The following is a 23,014-nucleotide window of genomic DNA, read 5'->3' as shown; positions in this document are numbered from 1 at the left end:
CCGTGTCCCCAATGTCCCCCCATGTCCCCCCATGTCCCCAATGTCCCCCCGTGTCCCCAATGTCCCCCATGTCCCCCCATGTCCCCAATGTCCCCAATGTCCCCCCCGTGTCCCCAATGTCCCCCATGTCCCCCAATGTCCCCCCCATGTCCCCCAATGTCCCCCATGTCCCCCCCATGTCCCCCAATGTCCCCCATGTCCCCAATGTCCCCAATGTCCCCCAATGTCCCCCCCATGTCCCCCAATGTCCCCCATGTCCCCAATGTCCCCCCATGTCCCCAATGTCCCCCAATGTCCCCCAATGTCCCCCATGTCCCCCCCATGTCCCCCCATGTCCCCCCATGTCCCCCCATGTCCCCCCCATGTCCCCCAATGTCCCCCATGTCCCCAATGTCCCCCCATGTCCCCAATGTCCCCCAATGTCCCCCAATGTCCCCCATGTCCCCCCCATGTCCCCCCATGTCCCCCCATGTCCCCCCATGTCCCCCCCATGTCCCCCAATGTCCCCCCCATGTCCCCCCATGTCCCCAATGTCCCCCCGTGTCCCCCCATGTCCCCAATGTCCCCAATGTCCCCCCCATGTCCCCCAATGTCCCCCATGTCCCCCCCATGTCCCCCAATGTCCCCCCATGTCCCCCCGTGTCCCCAATGTCCCCCGTGTCCCCAATGTCCCCAATGTCCCCAATGTCCCCCATGTCCCCCCCATGTCCCCAATGTCCCCACTGTCCCCCATGTCCCCCCCGTGTCCCCAATGTCCCCAATGTCCCCCCCGTGTCCCCCATGTCCCCCCATGTCCCCCCCATGTCCCCCGTGTCCCCAATGTCCCCAATGTCCCCAATGTCCCCCATGTCCCCCCCATGTCCCCAATGTCCCCCATGTCCCCAAATGTCCCCCCATGTCCCCCCATTTCCCCAATGTCCCCAATGTCCCCAATGTCCCCCCGTGTCCCCAATGTCCCCAATGTCCCCCCCATGTCCCCCAATGTCCCCCATGTCCCCCCATGTCCCCCCATGTCCCCCCCATGTCCCCCGTGTCCCCAATGTCCCCCATGTCCCCAATGTCCCCACTGTCCCCCGTGTCCCCCGTGTCCCCGCGGCTCAGGGTCCCCCTCCCCGCTGGAGCGGGGGCTCCACGCCGTGGTCGCCACCTTCCACCAGTACGCCCAGTGCCGGGGGGGGCGGGAGCCCAGTCTGGACCCCGCCGCCTTCCAGCGCCTCCTGCGCCGCGAGCTGGGCCACCAGCTCACCGTGAGTGTCCCCGTGTCCCCGTGTCCCCCCACCGTGTCCCTCCACGTCGCCTCGTGTCCCCACAGATGTCCCCAAGGCCCCCGCCCACCCCGGTGTCCCCACGGTGTCCCCACGGTGTCCCCACCCCTTCCACGGGACCCACCCTCCAGCGGGGCCACCTTGTCCCCACGTGTCCCCTGTGTCCCCCCACGGTGTCCCCGTGTCCCCTTTCCACATCCCCATGTCCCCACACAGGGTGTCCCCACATGTCCCCGTGTCCCCACGGTGTCCCCACAGTGTCCCCACGATCCACCCACCAGCGGTGCCACCCCCTCCCCACGTGTCCCCTTGTCCCCACGGCGTCCCCACGTCCCCGTGTCCCCACGGCGCCCCTCCCCTTGTCCCCACGGTGTCCCCACAGTGTCCCCACGTCCCCACAATCCACCCACCAGCAGTGTCACCCCCTCCCCACGTGTCCCCGTGTCCCCATGGGGTCTCTCCCTTTGTCCCCATGGTGTCCCCACGTCCCCGTGTCCCCACAGGGTCCCTCCCCTTGTCCCCACGGTGTCCCCACGGTGTCCCCACATCCCCGTGTCCCCACGGGGTCTCTCCCCTTGTCCCCACAGTGTCCCCACAGTGTCCCCACGTCCCCACAATCCACCCACCAGCGGTGCCACCCCCCTCCCCACGTGTCCCCATGTCCCCACAGCGTCCCCACGTCCTCATGTCCCCACGGCGCCCCTCCCCTTGTCCCCCACGGTGTCCCCACAGTGTCCCCACGTCCCCACAATCCACCCACCAGCAGTGTCACCCCCTCCCCACGTGTCCCTGTGTCCCCATGGGGTCTCTCCCTTTGTCCCCATGGTGTCCCCACGTCCCCACGGTGTCCCCACAGGGTCCCTCCCCGTGTCCCCACAGCGTCCCCACGTCCCCGTGTCCCCACGGCGTCCCTCCCCGTGTCCCCACGGCGTCCCCACGTCCCCGTGTCCCCACGGGGTCCCTCCCCTTGTCCCCACGTCCCCACGGTGTCCCCACAGGGTCCCTCCCCGTGTCCCCACGGGGTCCCTCCCCTTGTCCCCACGTCCCCACGGTGTCCCCACAGGGTCCCTCCCCGTGTCCCCACGGCGTCCCCACGTCCCCGTGTCCCCACGGGGTCCCTCCCCGTGTCCCCACGGCGTCCCCACGTCCCCGTGTCCCCACGGGGTCCCTCCCCTTGTCCCCACGTCCCCACGGTGTCCCCACAGCGTCCCCACGTCCCCGTGTCCCCACGGCGTCCCTCCCCGTGTCCCCACGGCGTCCCCACGTCCCCGTGTCCCCACGGGGACCCTCCCCTTGTCCCCACGTCCCCACGGTGTCCCCACAGGGTCCCTCCCCGTGTCCCCACGGCGTCCCCACGTCCCCGTGTCCCCACGGCGTCCCTCCCCGTGTCCCCACGGCGTCCCCACGTCCCCGTGTCCCCACGGGGTCCCTCCCCTTGTCCCCACGTCCCCACGGTGTCCCCACAGGGTCCCTCCCCGTGTCCCCACGGGGTCCCTCCCCTTGTCCCCACGTCCCCACGGTGTCCCCACAGGGTCCCTCCCCGTGTCCCCACGGCGTCCCTCCCCGTGTCCCCACGGCGTCCCCACGTCCCCGTGTCCCCACGGCGCCCCTCCCCTTGTCCCTACGGTGTCCCCACGGTGTCCCCACGTCCCCGTGTCCCCACCGGGTCTCTCCCCTTGTCCCCATGGTGTCCCCACGTCCCCACAATCCACCCACCAGCAGTGTCACCCCCTCCCCACGTGTCCCCATGTCCCCACAGGGTCCCTCCCCGTGTCCCCACGGCGTCCCCACGTCCCCGTGTCCCCACGGCGTCCCTCCCCTTGTCCCCACGGCGTCCCCACGTCCCTGTGTCCCCACAGGGTCCCTCCCCTTGTCCCCATGTCCCCACGGTGTCCCCACAGGGTCCCTCCCCTTGTCCCCACGTCCCCATGGTGTCCCCACAGGGACCCTCCCCGTGTCCCCACGGCGTCCCCACATCCCCGTGTCCCCACGGCGTCCCTCCCCTTGTCCCCACGGCGTCCCCACATCCCCGTGTCCCCACGGCGCCCCTCCCCTTGTCCCCACGTCGTCCCCACGTCCCCGTGTCCCCACGGCGTGCCTCCCCTTGTCCCCACGTCCCCCCCGGTGTCCCCCCCGCAGGACACGGGCCAGCCGCAGGCTGTGGCCGCCATCTTCGACCTGCTGGACGCCAACGGGGACCGACGCGTCTCCTTCGAGGAGTACTGGCAGCTGGTGGCCTGGCTCTGCCACGTCCTGCGCCACCGCCACTACGGGGCCCCCGCCGCCCCCCCGCCGCCCCCCTCCCTCTGCGGGGACCCCCACGGACCCCCCCCCGCGGCCCCCGATGTCACCCCGGCCCACGGCCACCGCTGAGCCACGCGGCGGGGACACGGGACACCCCCCCCCCCCCCCCCCGTGTGTGTGTGTGTGTGAGTTTGGTTTTTTTTTTTGTTTTTTTTTTTTTGGGGGGGGTCCCCCCGTTGTGTGTGGGGGGGTGTGTGTGTCCCCCCCCCATCCTCCTCCTTCACGGGTTCAAGGCCACCCCGAGGGAGGCGGCGCTGGCGGGTGACCCAATTCGGGGGGGTTTCACCCCAAAATATCAGCCCTGAGGGGGGGGGGGGGGCTCCACACACCCCCCCCCCCCCCCCCCAAATTAAACACGCAGCGGAGAATCGGGTCCCGTCACCCCCCCACCCCGCGGGGTGGTGGGTGCTGGGGGAGGAGAAATGGGTGAAAAAACGGCCGGAATGGGGAAAACGGCCCGGAAATGTAATTATAGTCATTAATTAAAAAAAAAAAAAAAAAAAAATGAGAAAAATAAAAGGGGTCGTTGAGGTGGGGGACGTGCAAATGGGGAGGGGGGGGGGTGGCAAAGGGGGGGGGGGAGGCCCCATAGGGACCTTCTGCCCCATAGGAACCCCCCCCTGACCCATAGGGACCCCCCTGCCCCATAGGGACCCCCCCCGACCCATAGGGACCCCCCTGACCCATAGGGACCCCCCCCGACCCATAGGGACCCCCCCTGACCCATAGGGACCCCCCTGCCCCATGGGGACCCCCCTGCCCCATGGGGACCCCCCCCCGACCCATAGGGACCCCCCCCCGACCCATAGGGACCCCCCTCCGCCCCATAGGGACCCCCCCTGCCCCATAGGGACCCCCCTGACCCATGGGGACCCCCCCCTGCCCCATAGGGACCCCCCCCGACCCATAGGGACCCCCCCCTGCCCTATAGGGACCCCCCCTGCCCCATAGGGACCCCCCTGCCCCATAGGGGCCTATTATTCGTATCCATCCTAAACTGGTCCCAGTATCCACCCTAAACTGGTGCCAGCACCCCCATTGGCCTGAACCCATCCTGCCCCCCCCCCCCCAGCCTAAACTGGTCCCTCCCAAACTGGTCCCAGTGCCCTTCCCTGGCCTCAACTGGTCCCATCGCCCCCCCCCTTGTCGCCCTCCCAGTATCCCTCCCGTACTGGTCCCAGTATCCCCTTTATACTGGTCCCAGTGGTCGGGGGGGGGCCCGTACCTGGGTGGGTGCTGGGGGAACTGGGGTCTACTGGGAGAAGTGGGATGTGGGGGATACTGGGGGAACTGGGGGCTACTGGGACAACTGGGATATGGGGGGAACTGGGAGAACTGGGGGCTACTGGGAGAACAAGGATCTGAGTAGTACTGGGAGAACTGGGATCTGGGAGCTACTGGGAGCGACTGGGAGAACTGGGATCTGGGAGGTCCTGGGGAACTGGGGTTCAGGGAGTTACTGGGATGCTGAGGGGCTACTGGGAGCACTGGGGGCTACTGGGAGAACTGGGATCTGGGGGTTACTGGGAGAACTGGGGTTCAGGGAGTCCCTGGGATCTGGGGGGAACTGGGAGCGACTGGGAGAACTGGGATCTGGGAGATCCTGGGGAACTGGGGTTCAGGGAGTCACTGGGATGCCGAGGGGGCTACTGGGAGCACTGGGGGCTACTGGGCGAACTGGGCGGGCTCGGAGGTTTCCTACCGCCCCCGTGTATCCGGGCGCGCTCGGGCGGTAGGACCCTGCGGAGCCCCCAGTCACTGGCGGGAAGAGGAGGGGGGCGTGGCCAAGCCGCGTCGGACCTGATTGAAACCCACGGCACCTCCCAGCACAGGCGGCGGGCGGGGCAGGCGGACCTGATTGAAACCCTCCGGGGGGCGGAGCTTGGAGTCCCCGCCCTATATAAAGCGGGAAGCGCCGGCGGCCGCGGCCAACGGAGACTCCGCCCCCTCCTTTAATTAGCCCCAATTAACCCCAATTAACCGACAACACGCCCCGCCCTACCAAACGCGCTGGGAAACGGAAGTTTTTCCCTCAAACCCGGCACCAAATCCCGCTTTTTTCTCCCTCCAAACGCCACCCGTTGGCCGCCTCCGACCAAAAATCCCCATTTTTCCCGGTTTTGAGGTTTTTAACCTTAAAAAAAACCCCGATTATTTTTCCTTAAATGCCTCGATTTAACCCCATCGAATTGTTTTCTCCCCCTCTCCACCCACCTCTGCGGTTTCTCCCTGCAGGAATTCTCCCTGTTTTCTCCCCAAATCCGTTTTATTATGATTTTTTTTTTTTTAAATCCTCACAAATCCACATTTTCCCCCAATTTTTCCTCCTCAACTCACATTTTCCTTCATCAAAAAAAACATATTTTCTCCCCAAAACAACCCCGAAAAAATAAAAAAAACCAAATCGCTGCTTTCCTCCCTCCCAAGAACCTGCTTCTCTCTCAGACAACCCCCGGCTTGTTCTCAAAATTCTCTTTTTTTTCCTCAAAACGCCGCTTTTATTATTAAAAAATCAATCAAAAAACACCACTCTTAAAAAACAAAATTCACTTTTTTCAACATTTTCTTCTCGCAACAAAAACCCCCAAACCCCACAACCAACATTTTTTTCATCAGGAACTCCCAATTTTTAGCAAATCCACTTTCAGAAATCCCCATTTTTTCCCCTCAAAACCCCCTTTTTTTCCCCCCAAAAAAAACCCTTTTTCCTCAAAAAACACCGCAAAACTTAATTTTTTTAAATACGCTTTCCCCTCAACCCCTCAATTTTTGGCTCAGAACTCCCCGTTTTCTCCCAAAAGCTCATTTTTACCCCCTCAAAACCCGCAATTTCCCATCAAAAATCTCCCCGTTTTCCATCAAAACTGGAGGAAAAAATGAGCAAAAAAAATGAAAAATTATTTTTTTTTTTCCTAAAGAAAAAAACAGGAGATTGAACAAGTTTTTCCGCAGAAAAACTCAACTTTTTTGCTCAAACTCCCTCAATTTTTCTTTCAGATCCTTCTAGCAATATTTTTTGCAAAAAACCTTCATTTTTTCCTCAAAAAAAAAAATTAATTTTCCTTCAAATCCTCCCAGTTACTATTTTTTTTTTTAATTTTCATTCAACCCCTTTTTTCCTCATAAAATCACTTTTTGCCCCAAACCCTTCCTTTTCTCCTCACAAATCGCCTTTTTTTTTTTTTTCCCCCCAAAAAACCCGTCAATTTGAAGAAAAATTAAACCTTTTTCCCCAAAATCTCCGCTTTTTTCCTCAAAAGTCGTTTCTGCCCCACCCAGACCAACAGTTTGGGGTGCTGGAGCCCCAAAATTGGGGTGCCTGGACCCCGAGAAATTGGGGTGCTCAGGATCAGGATGTCAAAGCCCCATGGGATTGGGGTGCCCAAAACTGGGGTGCCTGGACCCCCAAAAATTGGGGTGCTCGGGATCGGGGTGCCTGGATGTTGAGAGATTGGGGTGCCTGGACCCCCAAAAAATTGGGGTGCTCGGGATCGGGGTGCCTGGATGTTGAGAGATTGGGGTGCCTGGACCCCCAAAAAATTGGGGTGCTCAGGATCTCGAGAGCTTGGGGTGCCCGAAATTGGGGTGCCTGAACCCCGAGAAATTGGGGTGCTCAGGATCAGGATGTCAAAGCCCCATGAGAATGGGGTGCCTGAACCCCCAAAAATTGGGGTGCTCAGGATCTTGAGAGCTGGGGGTGCCTGAAATTGGGGTGCCTGAACCCCGAGAAATTGGGGTGCTCAGGATCAGGATGTCAAAGCCTCATGGGATTGGGGAGCCCGGAATTGGGGTGCCTGGACCCCTAAAAATTGGGGTGCTCAGGATCGGGGTGCCTGGATGTTGAGAGATTGGGGTGCCTGGACCCCCAAAAATTGGGGTGCTCGGGACCTTGAAAGCTTGGGGTGCCTAGACCCTGAGGAATTGGGGTGCTCAGGATCAGGATGTCAAAGCCTCATGGGATTGGGGTGCCCGGAATTGGGGTGCCTGGACCCCCAAAAAATTGGGGTGCTCAGGATCGGGGTGCCTGGATGTTGAGAGATTGGGGTGCCTGGACACCCAAAAAATTGGGGTGCTCGGGATCGGGGTGCCTGGATGTTGAGAGATTGGGGTGCCTGGAACTGGGGTGCCCCGATCCTGAGAAATCGGGGTGTCTGAACCGCCAAAAAATTGGGGTGCTCAGGATCTTGAGAGCTGGGGGTGCCTGAAATTGGGGTGCCTGAACCCCGAGAAATTGGGGTGCTCAGGATCAGGATGTCAAAGCCTCATGGGATTGGGGAGCCCGGAATTGGGGTGCCTGGACCCCCCAAAAAATTGGGGTGCTCAGGATCTCGAGAGCTTGGGGTGCCTGAAATTGGGGTGCCTGAACCCCGAGAAATTGGGGTGCTCAGGATCAGGATGTCAAAGCCTCGTGGGATTGGGGTGCCCAAAACCGGGGTGCCTGGACCCCAAAAAATTGGGGTGCTCAGGATCGGGGTGCCTGGATGTTGAGAGATTGGGGTGCCTGGACCCCCAAAAATTGGGGTGCTCGGGATCGGGGTGCCTGGATGTTGAGAGATTGGGGTGCCTGGACCCCCAAAAAATTGGGGTGCTCAGGATCTCGAGAGCTTGGGGTGCCCGAAATTGGGGTGCCTGAACCCCGAGAAATTGGGGTGCTCAGGATCAGGATGTCAAAGCCCCATGAGAATGGGGTGCCTGAACCCCCAAAAATTGGGGTGCTCAGGATCTTGAGAGCTGGGGGTGCCTGAAATTGGGGTGCCTGAACCCCGAGAAATTGGGGTGCTCAGGATCAGGATGTCAAAGCCTCATGGGATTGGGGAGCCTGGAATTGGGGTGCCTGGACCCCTAAAAATTGGGGTGCTCGGGATCGGGGTGCCTGGATGTTGAGAGATTGGGGTGCCTGGACCCCCAAAAATTGGGGTGCTCGGGACCTTGAAAGCTTGGGGTGCCTAGACCCTGAGGAATTGGGGTGCTCAGGATCAGGATGTCAAAGCCTCATGGGATTGGGGTGCCCGGAATTGGGGTGCCTGGACCCCCAAAAAATTGGGGTGCTCAGGATCGGGGTGCCTGGATGTTGAGAGATTGGGGTGCCTGGACCCCCAAAAAATCGGGGTGCCTGGATCTTGGGGTGCCCAAAATTGAGATGCCCAGACCCCGAGGAATTGGGGTGCTCAGAATGAGGGGTGTCAGCCCCCCAAAGGCAGGGGGGTACCCCAAAACCCAACAGCCTGAGGCACCGGGCGGGGCGGGGGGGGGCACCCAGGGCTGGAGACAGCGAACCGGAGGGAGAACTGGGGAAAGACGGGGGGGTGCAAAAGTGGGGTGTAGGGGGGGGGTGTCCCCCCAATTTTTAAGCGTTGTGCTTCTGCCTCTTCCAGAAGCGTTTGACGTCGGGGTGTCCCCCGGGGGTGACGACCATCAGGCGCCGGGCGGGGTTCTCGAACACCAGCACCCCCAGGGCGCGGGCGTGGTCCCGCAGCACCTCGAAATCCACCTGCGACAGGAACTGGTTGTACAGCACCCCTGGGGGGGACGGGGGGCGTTAGGGGGGGACACCCCCACATCTACACGCACCCCCAGCCCCCCCCCCCCCGGGGGCTGTCACCTCCCCTTGGGGACCTCAGGGACCTGCCCAGGGTTGTCACACCCCCCGCCCCTTGGGGACCTCAGGGATTGTCACCTCCCCCTGGGACTGTCAACTCCCCTCAGGGATTGTCACCTCCCCTTGGGGACCTGCACAGGGATTGTCACCTCCCCGCCCTGGGGCTGTCACCTCCCCTTGGGGACCTCAGGGATTGTCACCTCCCCGCCCTGGGGCTGTCACCTCCCCTTGGGGACCTCAGGGACCTGCCCAGGGTTGTCACACCCCCCGCCCCTTGGGGACCTCAGGGATTGTCACCTCCCCCTGGGACTGTCAACTCCCCTCAGGGATTGTCACCTCCCCTTGGGGACCTGCACAGGGATTGTCACCTCCCCCCCGGGGCTGTCACCTCCCCTTGGGGACCTCAGGGATTGTCACCTCCCCTTGGGGACCTCAGGGACCTGCCCAGGGTTGTCACATCCTCCCCCTTGGGGACCTTGGGGCATTGTCACCTGCTCCTGGGACTGTCCCCAAAGTTGTCACCTCCCCTCAGAGATTGTCACCTTGCCCCCCCGGGGTTGTCACCTCCTCTTGGGGGACCCCAGGGATTGTCACCTCCCTTTTGGGGACCTGCCCAGGAGTTGTCACCTCCTCCCCCCTTGGGGACCTCGGGGATTGTCACCTCCCCCTGGGACTGTCCCCAAAGTTGTCACCCCCCTCCCGGGGCTGTCACCTCCCCCTGAGACTGTCCCCAAAGTTGTCACCTCCCTCCCGGGGCTGTCACCTCCCCCTGAGACTGTCCCCAAAGTTGTCACCCCCCCCTCAGAGACTGTCACCTCCCCTTGGGGACTGTCCCCCCCCCTCCCTTGCTCTGGGGACATCAGGGCCAACTTTGGGGTCCCCCTCCCCTTACTTTGGGGCCCCCCCAGCCCTTCCAATCCCCCCAAAACCCCTTGGGGTGACCCCCTAAATGTCCCCTCCTGCCCCCCACCCCTATTTTGGGGACACCGGGGTGACCCCAGGGGACATTTTTGGGGTGTCCCCCGTGTCCCTCACCCTCGGAGAAGCGCAGCCGGTCCCGCTCCAGCTCCCACAGCCGGATCTGGTCCGTGATGGTGGGGGGCAGCACCGGGCTCTGGGGGGGGGGCACACACACACGCGGTGAATTTTGGGGACCCCCCCCTACGCCTTCAGACCCCTCCCACTCTATTTAGGGGGGACTCAGGTATTGGGGGACCCCCCCCCCCCCCAAAAAAAAAAAAATAAAGGGGCACCCACCTGCTTGGCCATGACGGGGTGAGCCCGGGTGCGGAGGAAGTGGATGATCTGGGGGGGGGGGGGCAGGTGAGTGGGGGGCACCCCAATATCTGCAGGGGCACCCCAATATCCCCGGGGCACCTCGGTGTGCCCAAGGGCACCCAAAGGCACCCCAATATCCCGCTGAGACACCCCAATGTCCCCAGGGACACCCAAAGGCACCCCAAAACCCCCAGGAGCACCCCAAAACCCCCAGGGGCACCCCAATATCTCCGGGGACACCCAAAGGCACCCCAAAACCCCCAGGAGCACCCCAATATCCCCGGGGACACCCAAAGGCACCCCAAAACCCCCAGGAGCACCCCAAAACCCCCAGGGGCACCCCAAAACCCCCAGGGGACACCCAAAGGCACCCCAAAACCCCCAGGAGCACCCCAAAACCCCCAGGAGCACCCCAATATCCCCGGGGACACCCAAAGGCACCCCAAAACCCCCAGGAGCACCCCAATATCCCCAGGGGGAACCCCAATACCCAAAGGAGCACCCCAATACCTCCAGGGGCACCCCATTATCCCCGGGGGAACCCCAATACCCCCAGGGGCACCCAAAGGCACCCCAAAACCCCCAGGAGCACCCCAAAACCCCCAGGGGGGAACCCCAATACCCAAAGGAGCACCCCAATATCCCCGGGGGAACCCAAAGGCACCCCAAAACCCCCAGGAGCACCCCAAAACCCCCAGGGGGGAACCCCAATACCCAAAGGAGCACCCCAATATCCCCGGGGGAACCCAAAGGCACCCCAAAACCCCCAGGGGCACCCCAAAACCCCCAGGGGCACCCCAATATCCCCAGGGGGAACCCCAATACCCAAAGGAGCACCCCAATACCTCCAGGGGCACCCAAAGGCACCCCAATATCCCGCTGAGACACCCCAATGTCCCCAGGGACACCCAAAGGCACCCCAAACCCCCAGGAGCACCCCAATATCCCCAGGGGGAACCCCAATACCAGAAGGAGCACCCCAATACCCCCGGGGAACCCAAAGGCACCCCAATATCCCCCTGGGGCACCCCAAAACCTCCCCTAAGACCCCCCAGTGCCCCCAACACCCCCTGGGGCACCCCAAAACCCCCCCTAAGACACTTCAGTGACCCCAAGACCCCCCCCAAGACCCCCCCAGTGCCCCCAAAACCCCCCCCAGACCCCCCCTAAGACCCCCCAGTGCCCCCAACACCCCAAGACGCCCCCAAAACCCCCCCAAGACCCCCCAGTGCCCCCAAAAGCCCCCCAAAACCCCCCCAAGACCCCCCAGTGCCCCCAAAAGCCCCCCAAAACCCCCCCAAGACACCCCAGCAGCCCCAAAAGTCCCCCAGACCCCCCCTAAGACACCCCAGTGCCCCCAAAAGCCCCCAAAACCCCCCCAAGACACCCCAGCAGCCCCAAAAGCCCCCCCAGAACCCCCCTAAGACACCCCAGTGCCCCCAAAACCCCCCCCAGACCCCCCCCTAAGACCCCCCAGTGCCCTCAACAACCCCCTGGGGGACCCCAAAACCCCCCCTAAGACACTTCAGTCACCCCAAGACCCCCCCCAAGACCCCCCAGTGCCCCCAAAAGCCCCCCCAAAACCCCCCCAAGACACCCCAGCAGCCCCAAAAGTCCCCCAGACCCCCCCTAAGACCCCCCAGTGCCCCCAAAAGCCCCCCAACACACCCCAGCAGCCCCAAAAGCCCCCCAGACCCCCCTAAGACACCCCAGTGCCCCCAAAAGCCCCCCAAACCCCCCCAGTGCCCCCAACACCCCCTGGGGCACCCCAAAACCCCCCCTAAGACACTTCAGTCACCCCAAGACCCCCCCCAAGACCCCCCAGTGCCCCCAAAACCCCCCCAGACCCCCCTAAGACCCCCCAGTGCCCCCAACACCCCCTGGGGGACCCCAAAACCCCCCCTAAGACACTTCAGTCACCCCAAGACCCCCCCCAAGACCCCCCAGTGCCCCCAAAAGCCCCCCCAAAACCCCCCCAAGACACCCCAGCAGCCCCCAAAAGTCCCCCCAGACCCCCCCTAAGACCCCCCAGTGCCCCCAAAAGCCCCCCAAAACCCCCCCAAGACACCCCAGCAGCCCCAAAAGCCCCCCAGAACCCCCCTAAGACACCCCAGTGCCCCCAAAACCCCCCCCAGACCCCCCCTAAGACCCCCCAGTGCCCTCAACACCCCCTGGGGGACCCCAAAACCCCCCCAAGACACTTCAGTCACCCCAAGACCCCCCCCAAGACCCCCCAGTGCCCCCAAAAGCCCCCCCAAGACACCCCAGCAGCCCCAAAAGTCCCCCCAGACCCCCCCTAAGACACCCCAGTGCCCCCAAAAGCCCCCCCAAACCCCCCCAGTGCCCCCAACACCCCTGGGGCACCCCAAAACCCCCCCTAAGACACTTCAGTGACCCCAAGACCCCCCCCAAGAACCCCCCAGTGCCCCCAAAAGCCCCCTCCCAAAACCCCCAAGCAGCCCCAAGGCCCCCTCGGGGGCCCCCCCAATCCCCCCAGGAGCCCCCCCCCAAGTGGCCACCTGGTCGGCGGTGATGCCGTTGGCGATGGCCGCCTGGACGCTGTCCCTTGTCACCTGGGCCACCACCAGGTTGGGGAAGCGATAGAGGAGCTCGGAGAAGAGGGCGATGAGGGCGATCTGCAGCTCCGAGTCTGGGGGGGGGACACGGGGACACGGGGGGGGGACACGGGGACACGGGGGGGGGACACGGGGACGCACAGGATGGGCGACGGGGGACAAGGGACACGGAGGGGGGGGGACACACACACGAGGCTCGGGGGTTAAAAGGGGGACGTGGGGGAGAGGGGACACGGAGTGGGGTGGGGTGGGGTGGGGTGGGGGGGGTCCTGTGTGTGTCCCCCCCCCCCGCGGTTGGGGACAGGGAGGGGACAGGAGGTGGCACCTGTGTAGGCGTAGATGCGGTAGTTGGTCTCGACGAGGACGAAGCCGTGAGCGTCGGGTTCGGGGGGGGCCCCCGATGTCCCCGAGGCCAGGGCGATGGCCAAGCGCGTGGGGTAGAACCGGCGGGACTTGCGCTGGGGGGGGACAGGGACAAAGGGGGGGGACACAGGGACAACGGGGGGGGGACAGGGACAACGGGGGGGGGACAAAGGGGGGGCAGAGGGACAACGGGGGGGGTACAGGGACAACGGGGGGGGCACAGGGACAACGGGAGAGGGATAAGGAAAACGGGGGGGGGGGGGACACAGGGACAAAGGGGGGGCACAGGGACAACGGGGGGGGCACAGGGACAACGGGGGGGGCACAGGGACAACGGGGGGGGACCCGAGGACAATGGGAGAAGGATAAGGACAAGGGGGGGCACAGGGAAAAAGGGGGGGACACAGGGACAAGGGGGGGGCCATGAGGACAAGGGGGGGACAAAAGGACAAGGGGGGGGGCACAAGGACAAGGGGGGGGGCACAAGGACAAGGGGGGGGGCACAAGGACAAGGGGGGGGGCACAGGGACACGGGACGTGGTGTCAAGGACCCGGTTGTGGGGACAACGCCCCCCCCCCGAGCGGTCCCCTTGGTGTCACCCCCCCGCCGTGTCCTGTCCCCCCCCGTGTCACCCCCCCTCACCGTGTCCTGTCCCCCCCCGTGTCACCCCATGTCCTGTCACCCCCCCGCGTGTCCCCCCACCCCATGTCACCCCCCCGTGTCCCCCCCGTGTCACCTTCCTCTGGAAGACCAGCCCGAACTCCCGCAGGTGCTGCAGGAAGGTCAGCAGGGACTCGCTCATCCCCTCCACCGAGTAGTCCTGGGGGCTCCCAGTTACTTCCAGTTCCTCCCAGTTACCCCCAGTAACGCCCAGTTACCCCAAACCCTCCACCGAGTAGTCCTGGGGGCTCCCAGTTACTTCCAGTTCCTCCCAGTTACCCCCAGTAACGCCCAGTTACCCCAAACCCTCCACCGAGTAGTCCTGGGGGCTCCCAGTTACTCCCAGTTCCTCCCAGTTCCCCCCAGTAACGCCCAGTTACCCCAAACCCTCCACCGAGTAGTCCTGGGGGCTCCCAGTTACTTCCAGTTCCTCCCAGTTACCCCCAGTAACGCCCAGTTACCCCAAACCCTCCACCGAGTAGTCCTGGGGCTCCCAGTTACTCCCAGTTCCTCCCAGTTACCCCCAGTAACGCCCAGTTACCCCAAACCCTCCACCGAGTAGTCCTGGGGGCTCCCAGTTACTCCCAGTTCCTCCCAGTTACCCCCAGTAACGCCCAGTTACCCCAAACTCTCCACCGAGTAGTCCTGGGGGCTCCCAGTTACTCCCAGTTCCTCCCAGTTACCCCCAGTAACGCCCAGTTACCCCAAACTCTCCACCGAGTAGTCCTGGGGGCTCCCAGTTACTTCCAGTTCCTCCCAGTTACCCCCAGTAACGCCCAGTTACCCCAAACCCTCCACCGAGTAGTCCTGGGGGCTCCCAGTTACTCCCAGTTCCTCCCAGTTACCCCCAGTAACGCCCAGTTACCCCAAACCCTCCACCGAGTAGTCCTGGGGCTCCCAGTTACTCCCAGTTCCTCCCAGTTACCCCCAGTAACGCCCAGTTACCCCAAACCCTCCACCGAGTAGTCCTGGGGGCTCCCAGTTACTCCCAGTTCCTCCCAGTTCCCCCCAGTAACGCCCAGTTACCCCAAACCCTCCACCGAGTAGTCCTGGGGGCTCCCAGTTACTCCCAGTTCCTCCCAGTTACCCCCAGTAACGCCCAGTTACCCCAAACCCTCCACCGAGTAGTCCTGGGGGCTCCCAGTTACTCCCAGTTCCTCCCAGTTACCCCAGTAACGCCCAGTTACCCCAAACCCTCCACCGAGTAGTCCCGGGGGCTCCCAGTTACTCCCAGTTCCTCCCAGTTACCCCCAGTAACGCCCAGTTACCCCAAACCCTCCACCGAGTAGTCCCGGGGGCTCCCAGTTCCTCCCAGTTACCCCCAGTAACGCCCAGTTACCCCAAACCCTCCACCGAGGAGTCCCGGGGGCTCCCAGTTACTCCCAGTTCCTCCCAGTTATCCCCAGTAACGCCCAGTTACCCCAAACCCTCCACCGAGTAGTCCTGGGGGCTCCCAGTTACTCCCAGTACCTCCCAGTTACCCCCCAGTTCCTCCCAGTCCCCTCCCAGCTCCCCCCAGTCCCTCCCCAGCTCCCCCCAGTCCCCCTCAGTCCCTCCCAGCTGCCCCCCAGTCCCCCTCAGTCCCTCCCAGCTCCCCCCCAGTCCCTCCCAGTTCCCCCCCAGTCCCTCCCCAGTCCCCCCCAGTCCCTCCCAGCTCCCCCCAGTTCCCCCCTCCCTATACAACCCCCCCTCCTGCCCCAACCCAGCGACGGGGGGGGTCACTTTCCCCTCCCCCTGGACTCCCCCCCTCTCCCTCCCACCCCCTTTGTGGGTGCCCCCCCCGACACCCCAGACCCCCCCGCACTCCCTCAGCCCCCCAGGGTGAAGGGGGGGGTCCCCTAAATTTTTGGGGGGGCCCCCAAACACCCCCCCCCCCACCTTTCCGAGGGTGGAGAAGCTGAGCTGGAAGAGGAAGGAGAGAATCTCCACCAGGTCCATCCCCCGCGCCTGCGGATTTTTTTTTGGGGGGGGGGTTTAAAAATTGATTTGGGGGGGCTGGGGGGATGTTTTGGGGTCCCCCCCTTTTTTTTTGGGTCCCCCCCCCCCCGCTCACCTCCGCCCCGCGGAGATACTGGAGGACGAAGTACCAGAGCTGGGCGGGGGTGTCGAGGAGGAGGAACTGGAACCCGGCCGAGGTGATACAGGGGGGCTCCCCCCCCTCGCTGGGGACGGGGGGGGGGCTGTTAGTGCACCCCAAAAAAAAAAAGGGGGCCCCCCCCCCCAAAAAACACCCGCATACCCCCCCCCAGCCCTGTTTTAAACCCCAAAAGTGAAGGGAAATACACCCCCCCCCCCACTCTATGTGTGTGCTCTACATTCCTCGTAGCCCCCCCCCAAATCCTTCAGTGACCCCCCCAAATCCTTCAGAGCCCCCCCAATCCTTCAGTGACCCCCCCAAATCCTTCAGTGACCCCCCCAATCCTTCAGAGCCCCCCCCAAATCCTTCAGAGCCCCCCCCAAATCCTTCAGAGCCCCCCCCAAATCCTTCAGTGACCCCCCCAATCCTTCAGAGCCCCCCCCAAATCCTTCAGAGCCCCCCCAAATCCTTCAGAGCCCCCCCCAAATCCTTCAGAGCCCCCCCGAATCCTTCAGTGACCCCCCCAAATCCTTCAGTGCCCCCCCCAATCCTCCAGTGCCCCCCCAAATCCTTCAGTGACCCCCCCAATCCTCCAGTGCCCCCCCAAATCCTTCAGTGCCCCCCCAAATCCTTCAGTGCCCCCCCCAAATCCTTCAGAGCCCCCCCCAAATCCTTCAGTGACCCCCCCAATCCTCCAGTGCCCCCCCCAAATCCTTCAGTGCCCCCCCAAATCCTTCAGAGCCCCCCCAAATCCTTCAGAGACCCCCCAAATCCTCCAGAGCCCCCCCCAATCCTCCAGAGCCCCCCCCAAATCCTTCAGAGCCCCCCCCAAATCCTTCAGTGCCCCCCCAATCCTTCAGAGCCCCCCCCAATCCTCCAGAGCCCCCCCCAAATCCTCCAGAGCCCCCCCCAAATCCTCCAGAGCCCCCCCCAATCCTTCAGAGCCCCCCCCAATCCTTCAGAGCCCCCCCCAAATCCTCCAGTGCCCCCCCCAATCCTTCCGTGCCCCCCCCAATCCCCTCAAGGCCCCCCCCAATCCTTCAGAGCCCCCCCAAACCCCTTCAAGGCCCCCCCCAAATCCTTCAGAGCCCCCCCCCAATCCTTCAGAGCCCCCCCCCAAGTGCTTCAGACCCCCCCAAACCCCCCCAGGACCCCCCCAAACCCGCGCCCCCCCCCTCACCTTTTCATCAGCCCGGCCTGAACGAGCAGCTGAGCCAAATCCTGACTGACGGCGGCGCTGGGCGACCCCACCATGAAGTGTAAAATCACCTGAAACCGGGGCGCCCCCCAAAAAACCTCACTCCTGGGGAAGGAAGAGGGGGGGGGGGGGCTCCCCAAAAATATCGTGGCCCCCCCCACAAAAAAAATAAAAAGCCCCCCCTCACCTCCCAGCGCTCCTCCGCGTATCTGTCGAGGGCCGGCACGTCCCGCGCGTGTTTGTCCGGGCCCAGCTGGCTCGTGTCGTCCGACCAGGCCTTGCCCCTGCGGGACACCCCTTTAATTTTGGGGTGACCCCCCCCCAAAAAAAAAAAAACACCCCAAAATCACCCCCCCGATACCCCCCAGCACCCCCAAAACCTCCCAGTTTGTCATTTCAGCCCCCCCGAAACCTCGTTAATTTGAGCCCAGGTAACGCCCCCCCCCCCACGCGCACACACACACACGCGCAATCTCTTGTCGCCCCAAGGGACCCCCCCGGTGCCCCCCCAAGTCGTCCCCCCCCCCCCCACACCCCAAATGACCCCCCCACTGTATCCCTGTGCCCCCCCCCCAACATCCCTGGGACCCCCAAGTCCCCCCCTCACCCCAAATTACCCCCCCCAACACCCCTGCGACCCCCCAAGTACCCCCTCCCACCCCAAATGACCCCCCCCACTGCACTCCTGTGCCCCCCAAGTCCCCCCCCTCACCCTAAATTACCCCCCCCCAACATCCCTGGGACCCCCAAGTAACCTCCCCTCACCCCTTATCACCCCCGGGACCCCCCCTTGCCCCCCTGTGCCCCCCAAGTCCCCCCCTCATCCCAAATGACACCCCCACTGCACCCCTGTGCCCCCCCCCCCAACATCCCTGTGCCCCCCAAGTCCCCCCCTCAGCCTAAATTACCCCCCCAACACCACTGGGACCCCCAAGTCCCCCCCTCACCCCAAATTACCCCCCCCACACCCCTGGGACCCCCAAGTCCCCCCCTCACCCCAAACTACCCCCCCAACACCCCTGTGACCCCCAAGTCCCCCCCTCACCCCAAATTACCCCCCCCAACATCCCTGGGACCCCCAAGTTCCCCCCTTGCCCCTTATCACCCCAAATGACCCCCCCACTGCACCCCTGTGCCCCCCAAGTCCCCCCCTCACCCCAAATTACCCCCCCAACACCCCTGTGCCCCCCAAGTCCCCCCTCACCCCAAATTACCCCCCCAACACCCCTGTGCCCCCCAAATCCCCCCCTCACCCCAAATTACCCCCCCAACACCCCTGTGCCCCCCAAGTCCCCCCCTCACCCCAAATTACCCCCCCCAACATCCCTGTGCCCCCCAAGTCGCCCCCTCACCCCAAATTACCCCCCCCAACATCCCTGGGACCCCCAAGTCCCCCCTCACCCCAAATTACCCCCCCAACACCCCTGTGCCCCCCAGTAACCCCTCCCCACCCCTTATCACCCCCGGGACCCCGCCCCCCTGTGCCCCCCAAGTCCCCCCCCCTCACCCCAAGCGCCCCCCCCCCGTCACGCACCCCCCCAGCAGGGCCACCCGCAGGTTCTGGCGGAAGTTGGGGTGCAGGGCCACCCCCGGCAGCCCCCCCGGCAGGGTGTGGGGGTGCCACAGCCGCAGCGCCAGCAGCACCTCCCGGCTCTCGGCCTGCTCCCTGCGGGGCCCCCCGGAACGCCCCCCCCCGGCACCCCAAAAATCAAGGGGGCTCCTCAAGGCCCCTGCGATTCCTGGGGATCCCCCCCAGCACCCCAAAATCCGCCCCAAGCACCCTCAGGGCCCCCCCAGCACCCCAAAATCCCACCCCGGCCCCCTTAGGGCCCCCCAGCACCCCAAAATCCACCCCAAGCACCCTCAGGGCCCCCCCAGCACCCCAAAATCCCACCCTGGCCCCCTTAGGGCCCCCCAGCACCCCAAAATCCGCCCCAAGCACCCTCAGGGCCCCCCCAGCACCCCAAAATCCCACCCCGGCCCCCTTAGGGCCCCCCAGCACCCCAAAATCCACCCCAAGCACCCTCAGGGCCCCCCCAGCACCCCAAAATCCCACCCTGGCCCCCTTAGGGCCCCCCAGCACCCCAAAATCTGCCCCAAGCACCCTCAGGGCCCCCCCAGCACCCCAAAATCCCACCCCGGCCCCCTTAGGGCCCCCCAGCACCCCAAAATCCACCTCAAGCACCCTCAGGGCCCCCCCAGCACCCCAAAATCCCACCCCGGCCCCCTTAGGGCCCCCCAGCACCCCAAAATCCGCCCCAAGCACCCTCAGGGCCCCCCCAGCACCCCAAAATCCCACCCTGGCCCCCTTAGGGCCCCCCAGCACCCCAAAATCCGCCCCAAGCACCCTCAGGGCCCCCCCAGCACCCCAAAATCCCACCCCGGCCCCCTTAGGGCCCCCCAGCACCCCAAAATCCACCCCAAGCACCCTCAGGGCCCCCCCAGCACCCCAAAATCCCACCCCGGCCCCCTCAGGGCCCCCCAGCACCCCAAAATCCACCCCAAGCACCCTCAGGGCCCCCCCAGCACCCCAAAATCCCACCCCGGCCCCCTCAGGGCCCCCCAGCACCCCAAAATCCACCCCAAGCACCCTCAGGGCCCCCCCAGCACCCCAAAATCCCACCCCGGCCCCCTCAGGGCCCCCCAGCACCCCAAAATCCACCCCAAGCACCCTCAGGGCCCCCCCAGCACCCCAAAATCCCACCCTGGCCCCCTTAGGGCCCCCCAGCACCCCAAAATCCGCCCCAAGCACCCACAGGGCCCCCCCAGGGCCCCCCCCACCCCCCTTAAGGGACCCTTAGGACCCCCCCCAGCCACCTTAGGACCCCCCCAAATCTGCTTAGGACCCCCCCAGGTCCCCCTCAGCATCCCCAGGCCCCTCCCAAAACCCCCCCAGCTCCCTTAGGGCCCCCCCAGCACCCCCAGGGCCCCCCCAAGCCCCCTTAGGACCCCCCCAGCACCCTTACGCCCCCACCAGCACCCCTATGCCCCCCCCCAGCCCCCTAGGACCCCCCCCAGCCCCCTTAGGGCCCCCCAGCACCCCCCCCCCCGACCCACTTAGGACCCCCCCATGGCCCCCCCAGCGCCCTCCCAAGCCCCCTTAGGACCCCCCCAGCACCCTTTCAGCGCCCTTACGCCCCCTCCAGCACCCCCATGGCCCCCCCCAGCCCCCTAGGACCCCCCATGGCCCCCCCCCAGCCCCCTTAGGGCCCCCCCAGCACCCCCCCCGACCCACTTAGGACCCCCCCATGGCCCCCCCAGGGCCCTCCCAAGCCCCCTTAGGACCCCCCCAGCACCCTTTCAGCGCCCTTACGCCCCCTCCAGCACCCCCATGGCCCCCCCCCAGCCCCCTAGGACCCCCCAAGGCCCCCCCCCAGCACCCTCCCCGACCCACTTAGGACCCCCCCATGGCCCCCCCTCAGGGCCCCCCAGCACCCCAGGGCCCTCCCAAGCCCCCTTAGGACCCCCCCAGCACCCTTTCAATGCCCTTACGCCCCCTCCAGCACCCCCATGGCCCCCCCCAGCCCCCTTAGGACCCCCCATGGCCCCCCCCTCAGCCCCCTCAGGACCCCCCCATGGCCCCCCCCAGCACCCACTTGCTGTGCTCCTTCTTGACCCAAAGGGCGACGGCGGCCTGAGGGAGGGGCTGCTCCAGGAACAGCATCCGCATCACCCCGGCCTGCGCCAGCCCCGGCAGCTCCCTGGGGGGGGTCAGGTCGGGGGGGGGGGCACCCTGAGCCACGAGGGGGGGCACCCCAAAACCCACAACCCCCCCTTTTGCCCTGTAGAAAGCACCCGTGGGCACCCTCACCCACCGCGGGAGAGATTGGGGTGCTCGGGGAGGGGGGGGGGATTGGGAGTCTCGGGGGGGGATTGGGGTGCTGGGGGGGGGGGGGTCAGGGGGAGTGTTGGGGTGACCTGGGGGGGGTCAGGGTGCCCCGGGGGGGGTCAGGGACCCCCAAAGAGCATTGGGGTGCCCCGGGGGGGGTCAGGGATCCCTAAAGAGCATTGGGGTGCCCCGGGGGGGGTCAGGGACCCCCAAAGCGTGTTGGGGTGCCCCAGGGGGGGTCAGGGTGCCCCAGGGGGGGGTCAGGGATCCCCAAAGAGCATTGGGGTGCCCCGGGGGGGGGTCAGGGACCCCCAAAGAGCGTTAGGGTGCCCCGGGGGGGGTCAGGGTGCCCCAAGGGGGGGGTCAGGGATCCCCAAAGAGCATTGGGGTGCCCCAAGGGGGGGGTCAGGGATCCCCAAAGAGCATTGGGGTGCCCCGGGGGGGGTCAGGGTGCCCCGGGGGGGGTCAGGGACCCCGAAAGCGTGTTGGGGTGCCCCGGGGGGGGTCAGGGTGCCCCAAGGGGGGGGTCAGGGATCCCCAAAGAGCATTGGGGTGCCCCGGGGGGGGTCAGGGTGCCCCGGGGGGGGTCAGGGACCCCGAAAGCGTGTTGGGGTGCCCCGGGGGGGGTCAGGGTGCCCCAAGGGGGGGGTCAGGGACCCCCAAAGTGTGTTGGAGTGCCCCGGGGGGGGTCAGGGTGCCCCAGGGGGGGGTCAGGGATCCCCAAAGCGTGTTGGGGTGCCCCGGGGGGGGTCAGGGTGCCCCAAGGGGGGGGTCAGGGTGCCCCAAGGGGGGGGTCAGGGATCCCCAAAGCACGTTGGGGTGCCCCGGGGGGGGTCAGGGTGCCCCAAGGGGGGGGTCAGGGATCCCAAAGAGCGCTGGGGTGCCCCGGGGGGGGTCAGGGTGCCCCAAGGGGGGGGTCAGGGATCCCCAAAGCGTGTTGGGGTACCCCGGGGGGGGTCAGGGTGCCCCAGGGGGGGGGTCAGGGTGCCCCGGGGGTTCTTGGGGCATCCCGGGGGGGTTGTGGGGGGGTGTCAGGTTTGGGGGGGCTCACCGGAAGACGGCCAGGCAGGTCGCGGGGTGCCCGTAGAGGCGGTCGAGGATGGGGGGGCTCAGCCCCCGCAGGAACTCGTGCAGGTTCTTGCACTGCAGCTGCCCCCGCTGCAGGCGGGGGGGGGGCGGGGGGCGGCCTCCATCGCCCCCCCCCACCGCGGCTCTTCACCAGTATAAACCAGTAGCGACCAGTATCACCCGCACCTGCGAGGGCAGCAGAGAAGCGCAGTGCGGTGAGCCCCCCCCCCCCCCCGCTGCCCCCCAATTTCCCCTCATTGCCCCCCCCAGTCCCTCTTACCCCCCCAATTACCCCCCATTGCCCCCCAGCCCCCCAGTATCCCCCCATCGACCCCCCCAGTCCCTGTTGCCCTTCAATATCTCCCCATTGCCCCCCAGATCCTCCCAATTACCCCCCATTGCCCCCCAGCCCCTCCCAATTGCCCCCCCAGCCCCCCAGTATCCCCCCATCGACTCCCCCAGTCCCTGTTGCCCCTCAATATCCCCCCATTGCCCCCCAGCCCCTCCCAATTACCCCCATTGCCCCCCCAATATCCCCCCATCGACCCCCCCGGTCCCTGTTGCCCCCCAATTTCCCCCCACTACCCCCCCAGTCCCTGTTGCCCCTCAATATCCCCCCAGCCCCTCCCAATTACCCCCCGTTGCCCCCCAGATCTGCCCCATTTCCCCCCCACCACCACTCACCGAGCCCCCAGCTCCCGCCGTAGCCCCGCCCCTTTTTTCCCGCCCTGCTCCGCGCCACGTGGAGGCGCGCCGCAGGCCACGCCCCCTCCCCGCGTCAGGCCACGCCCCCTTC

General features: G+C 65.6%; 4 protein-coding genes across 4 annotated transcripts in view; 2 read left to right on the top strand and 2 right to left on the bottom strand.

Moving 5' to 3' along the window:
* Positions 1-23,014, top strand: part of LOC141972579 (uncharacterized) — a 710,276-nt gene that overhangs the window by 72,783 nt on the left and 614,479 nt on the right. The gene's annotated exons all lie outside the window — the stretch shown is intronic.
* Positions 1-23,014, bottom strand: part of LOC141972595 (uncharacterized) — a 366,186-nt gene that overhangs the window by 66,809 nt on the left and 276,363 nt on the right. The gene's annotated exons all lie outside the window — the stretch shown is intronic.
* Positions 826-4,055, top strand: LOC141972637 (uncharacterized). The gene is made up of 2 exons (XM_074930574.1): positions 826-1,247; positions 3,405-4,055. The coding sequence occupies exons 1-2, from the start codon at positions 858-860 to the stop codon at positions 3,636-3,638; spliced, it is 624 nt and encodes a 207-aa protein (XP_074786675.1). The 5' UTR covers positions 826-857; the 3' UTR covers positions 3,639-4,055.
* GTF2H4 (general transcription factor IIH subunit 4) lies at positions 8,765-22,327 on the bottom strand. Its single transcript, XM_074930541.1, has 13 exons — positions 22,202-22,327; positions 20,918-21,022; positions 18,856-18,987; positions 17,509-17,605; positions 17,304-17,392; positions 16,100-16,208; positions 15,925-15,993; positions 14,123-14,206; positions 13,348-13,480; positions 12,966-13,096; positions 10,426-10,473; positions 10,204-10,282; positions 8,765-9,089 (listed from the first exon to the last, which is right to left on the bottom strand). The coding sequence occupies exons 2-13, from the start codon at positions 20,989-20,991 to the stop codon at positions 8,917-8,919; spliced, it is 1,218 nt and encodes a 405-aa protein (XP_074786642.1). The 5' UTR covers positions 20,992-21,022; positions 22,202-22,327; the 3' UTR covers positions 8,765-8,916.

The sequence above is a fragment of the Athene noctua genome, chromosome 34 (assembly GCF_965140245.1).
Source record: "Athene noctua chromosome 34, bAthNoc1.hap1.1, whole genome shotgun sequence".
Taxonomy (NCBI): Eukaryota; Metazoa; Chordata; class Aves; order Strigiformes; family Strigidae; genus Athene; species Athene noctua.
The sequence above is the reverse complement of the archived record's forward strand: the minus strand, read 5'-3'. Positions and strand labels throughout refer to the sequence as shown.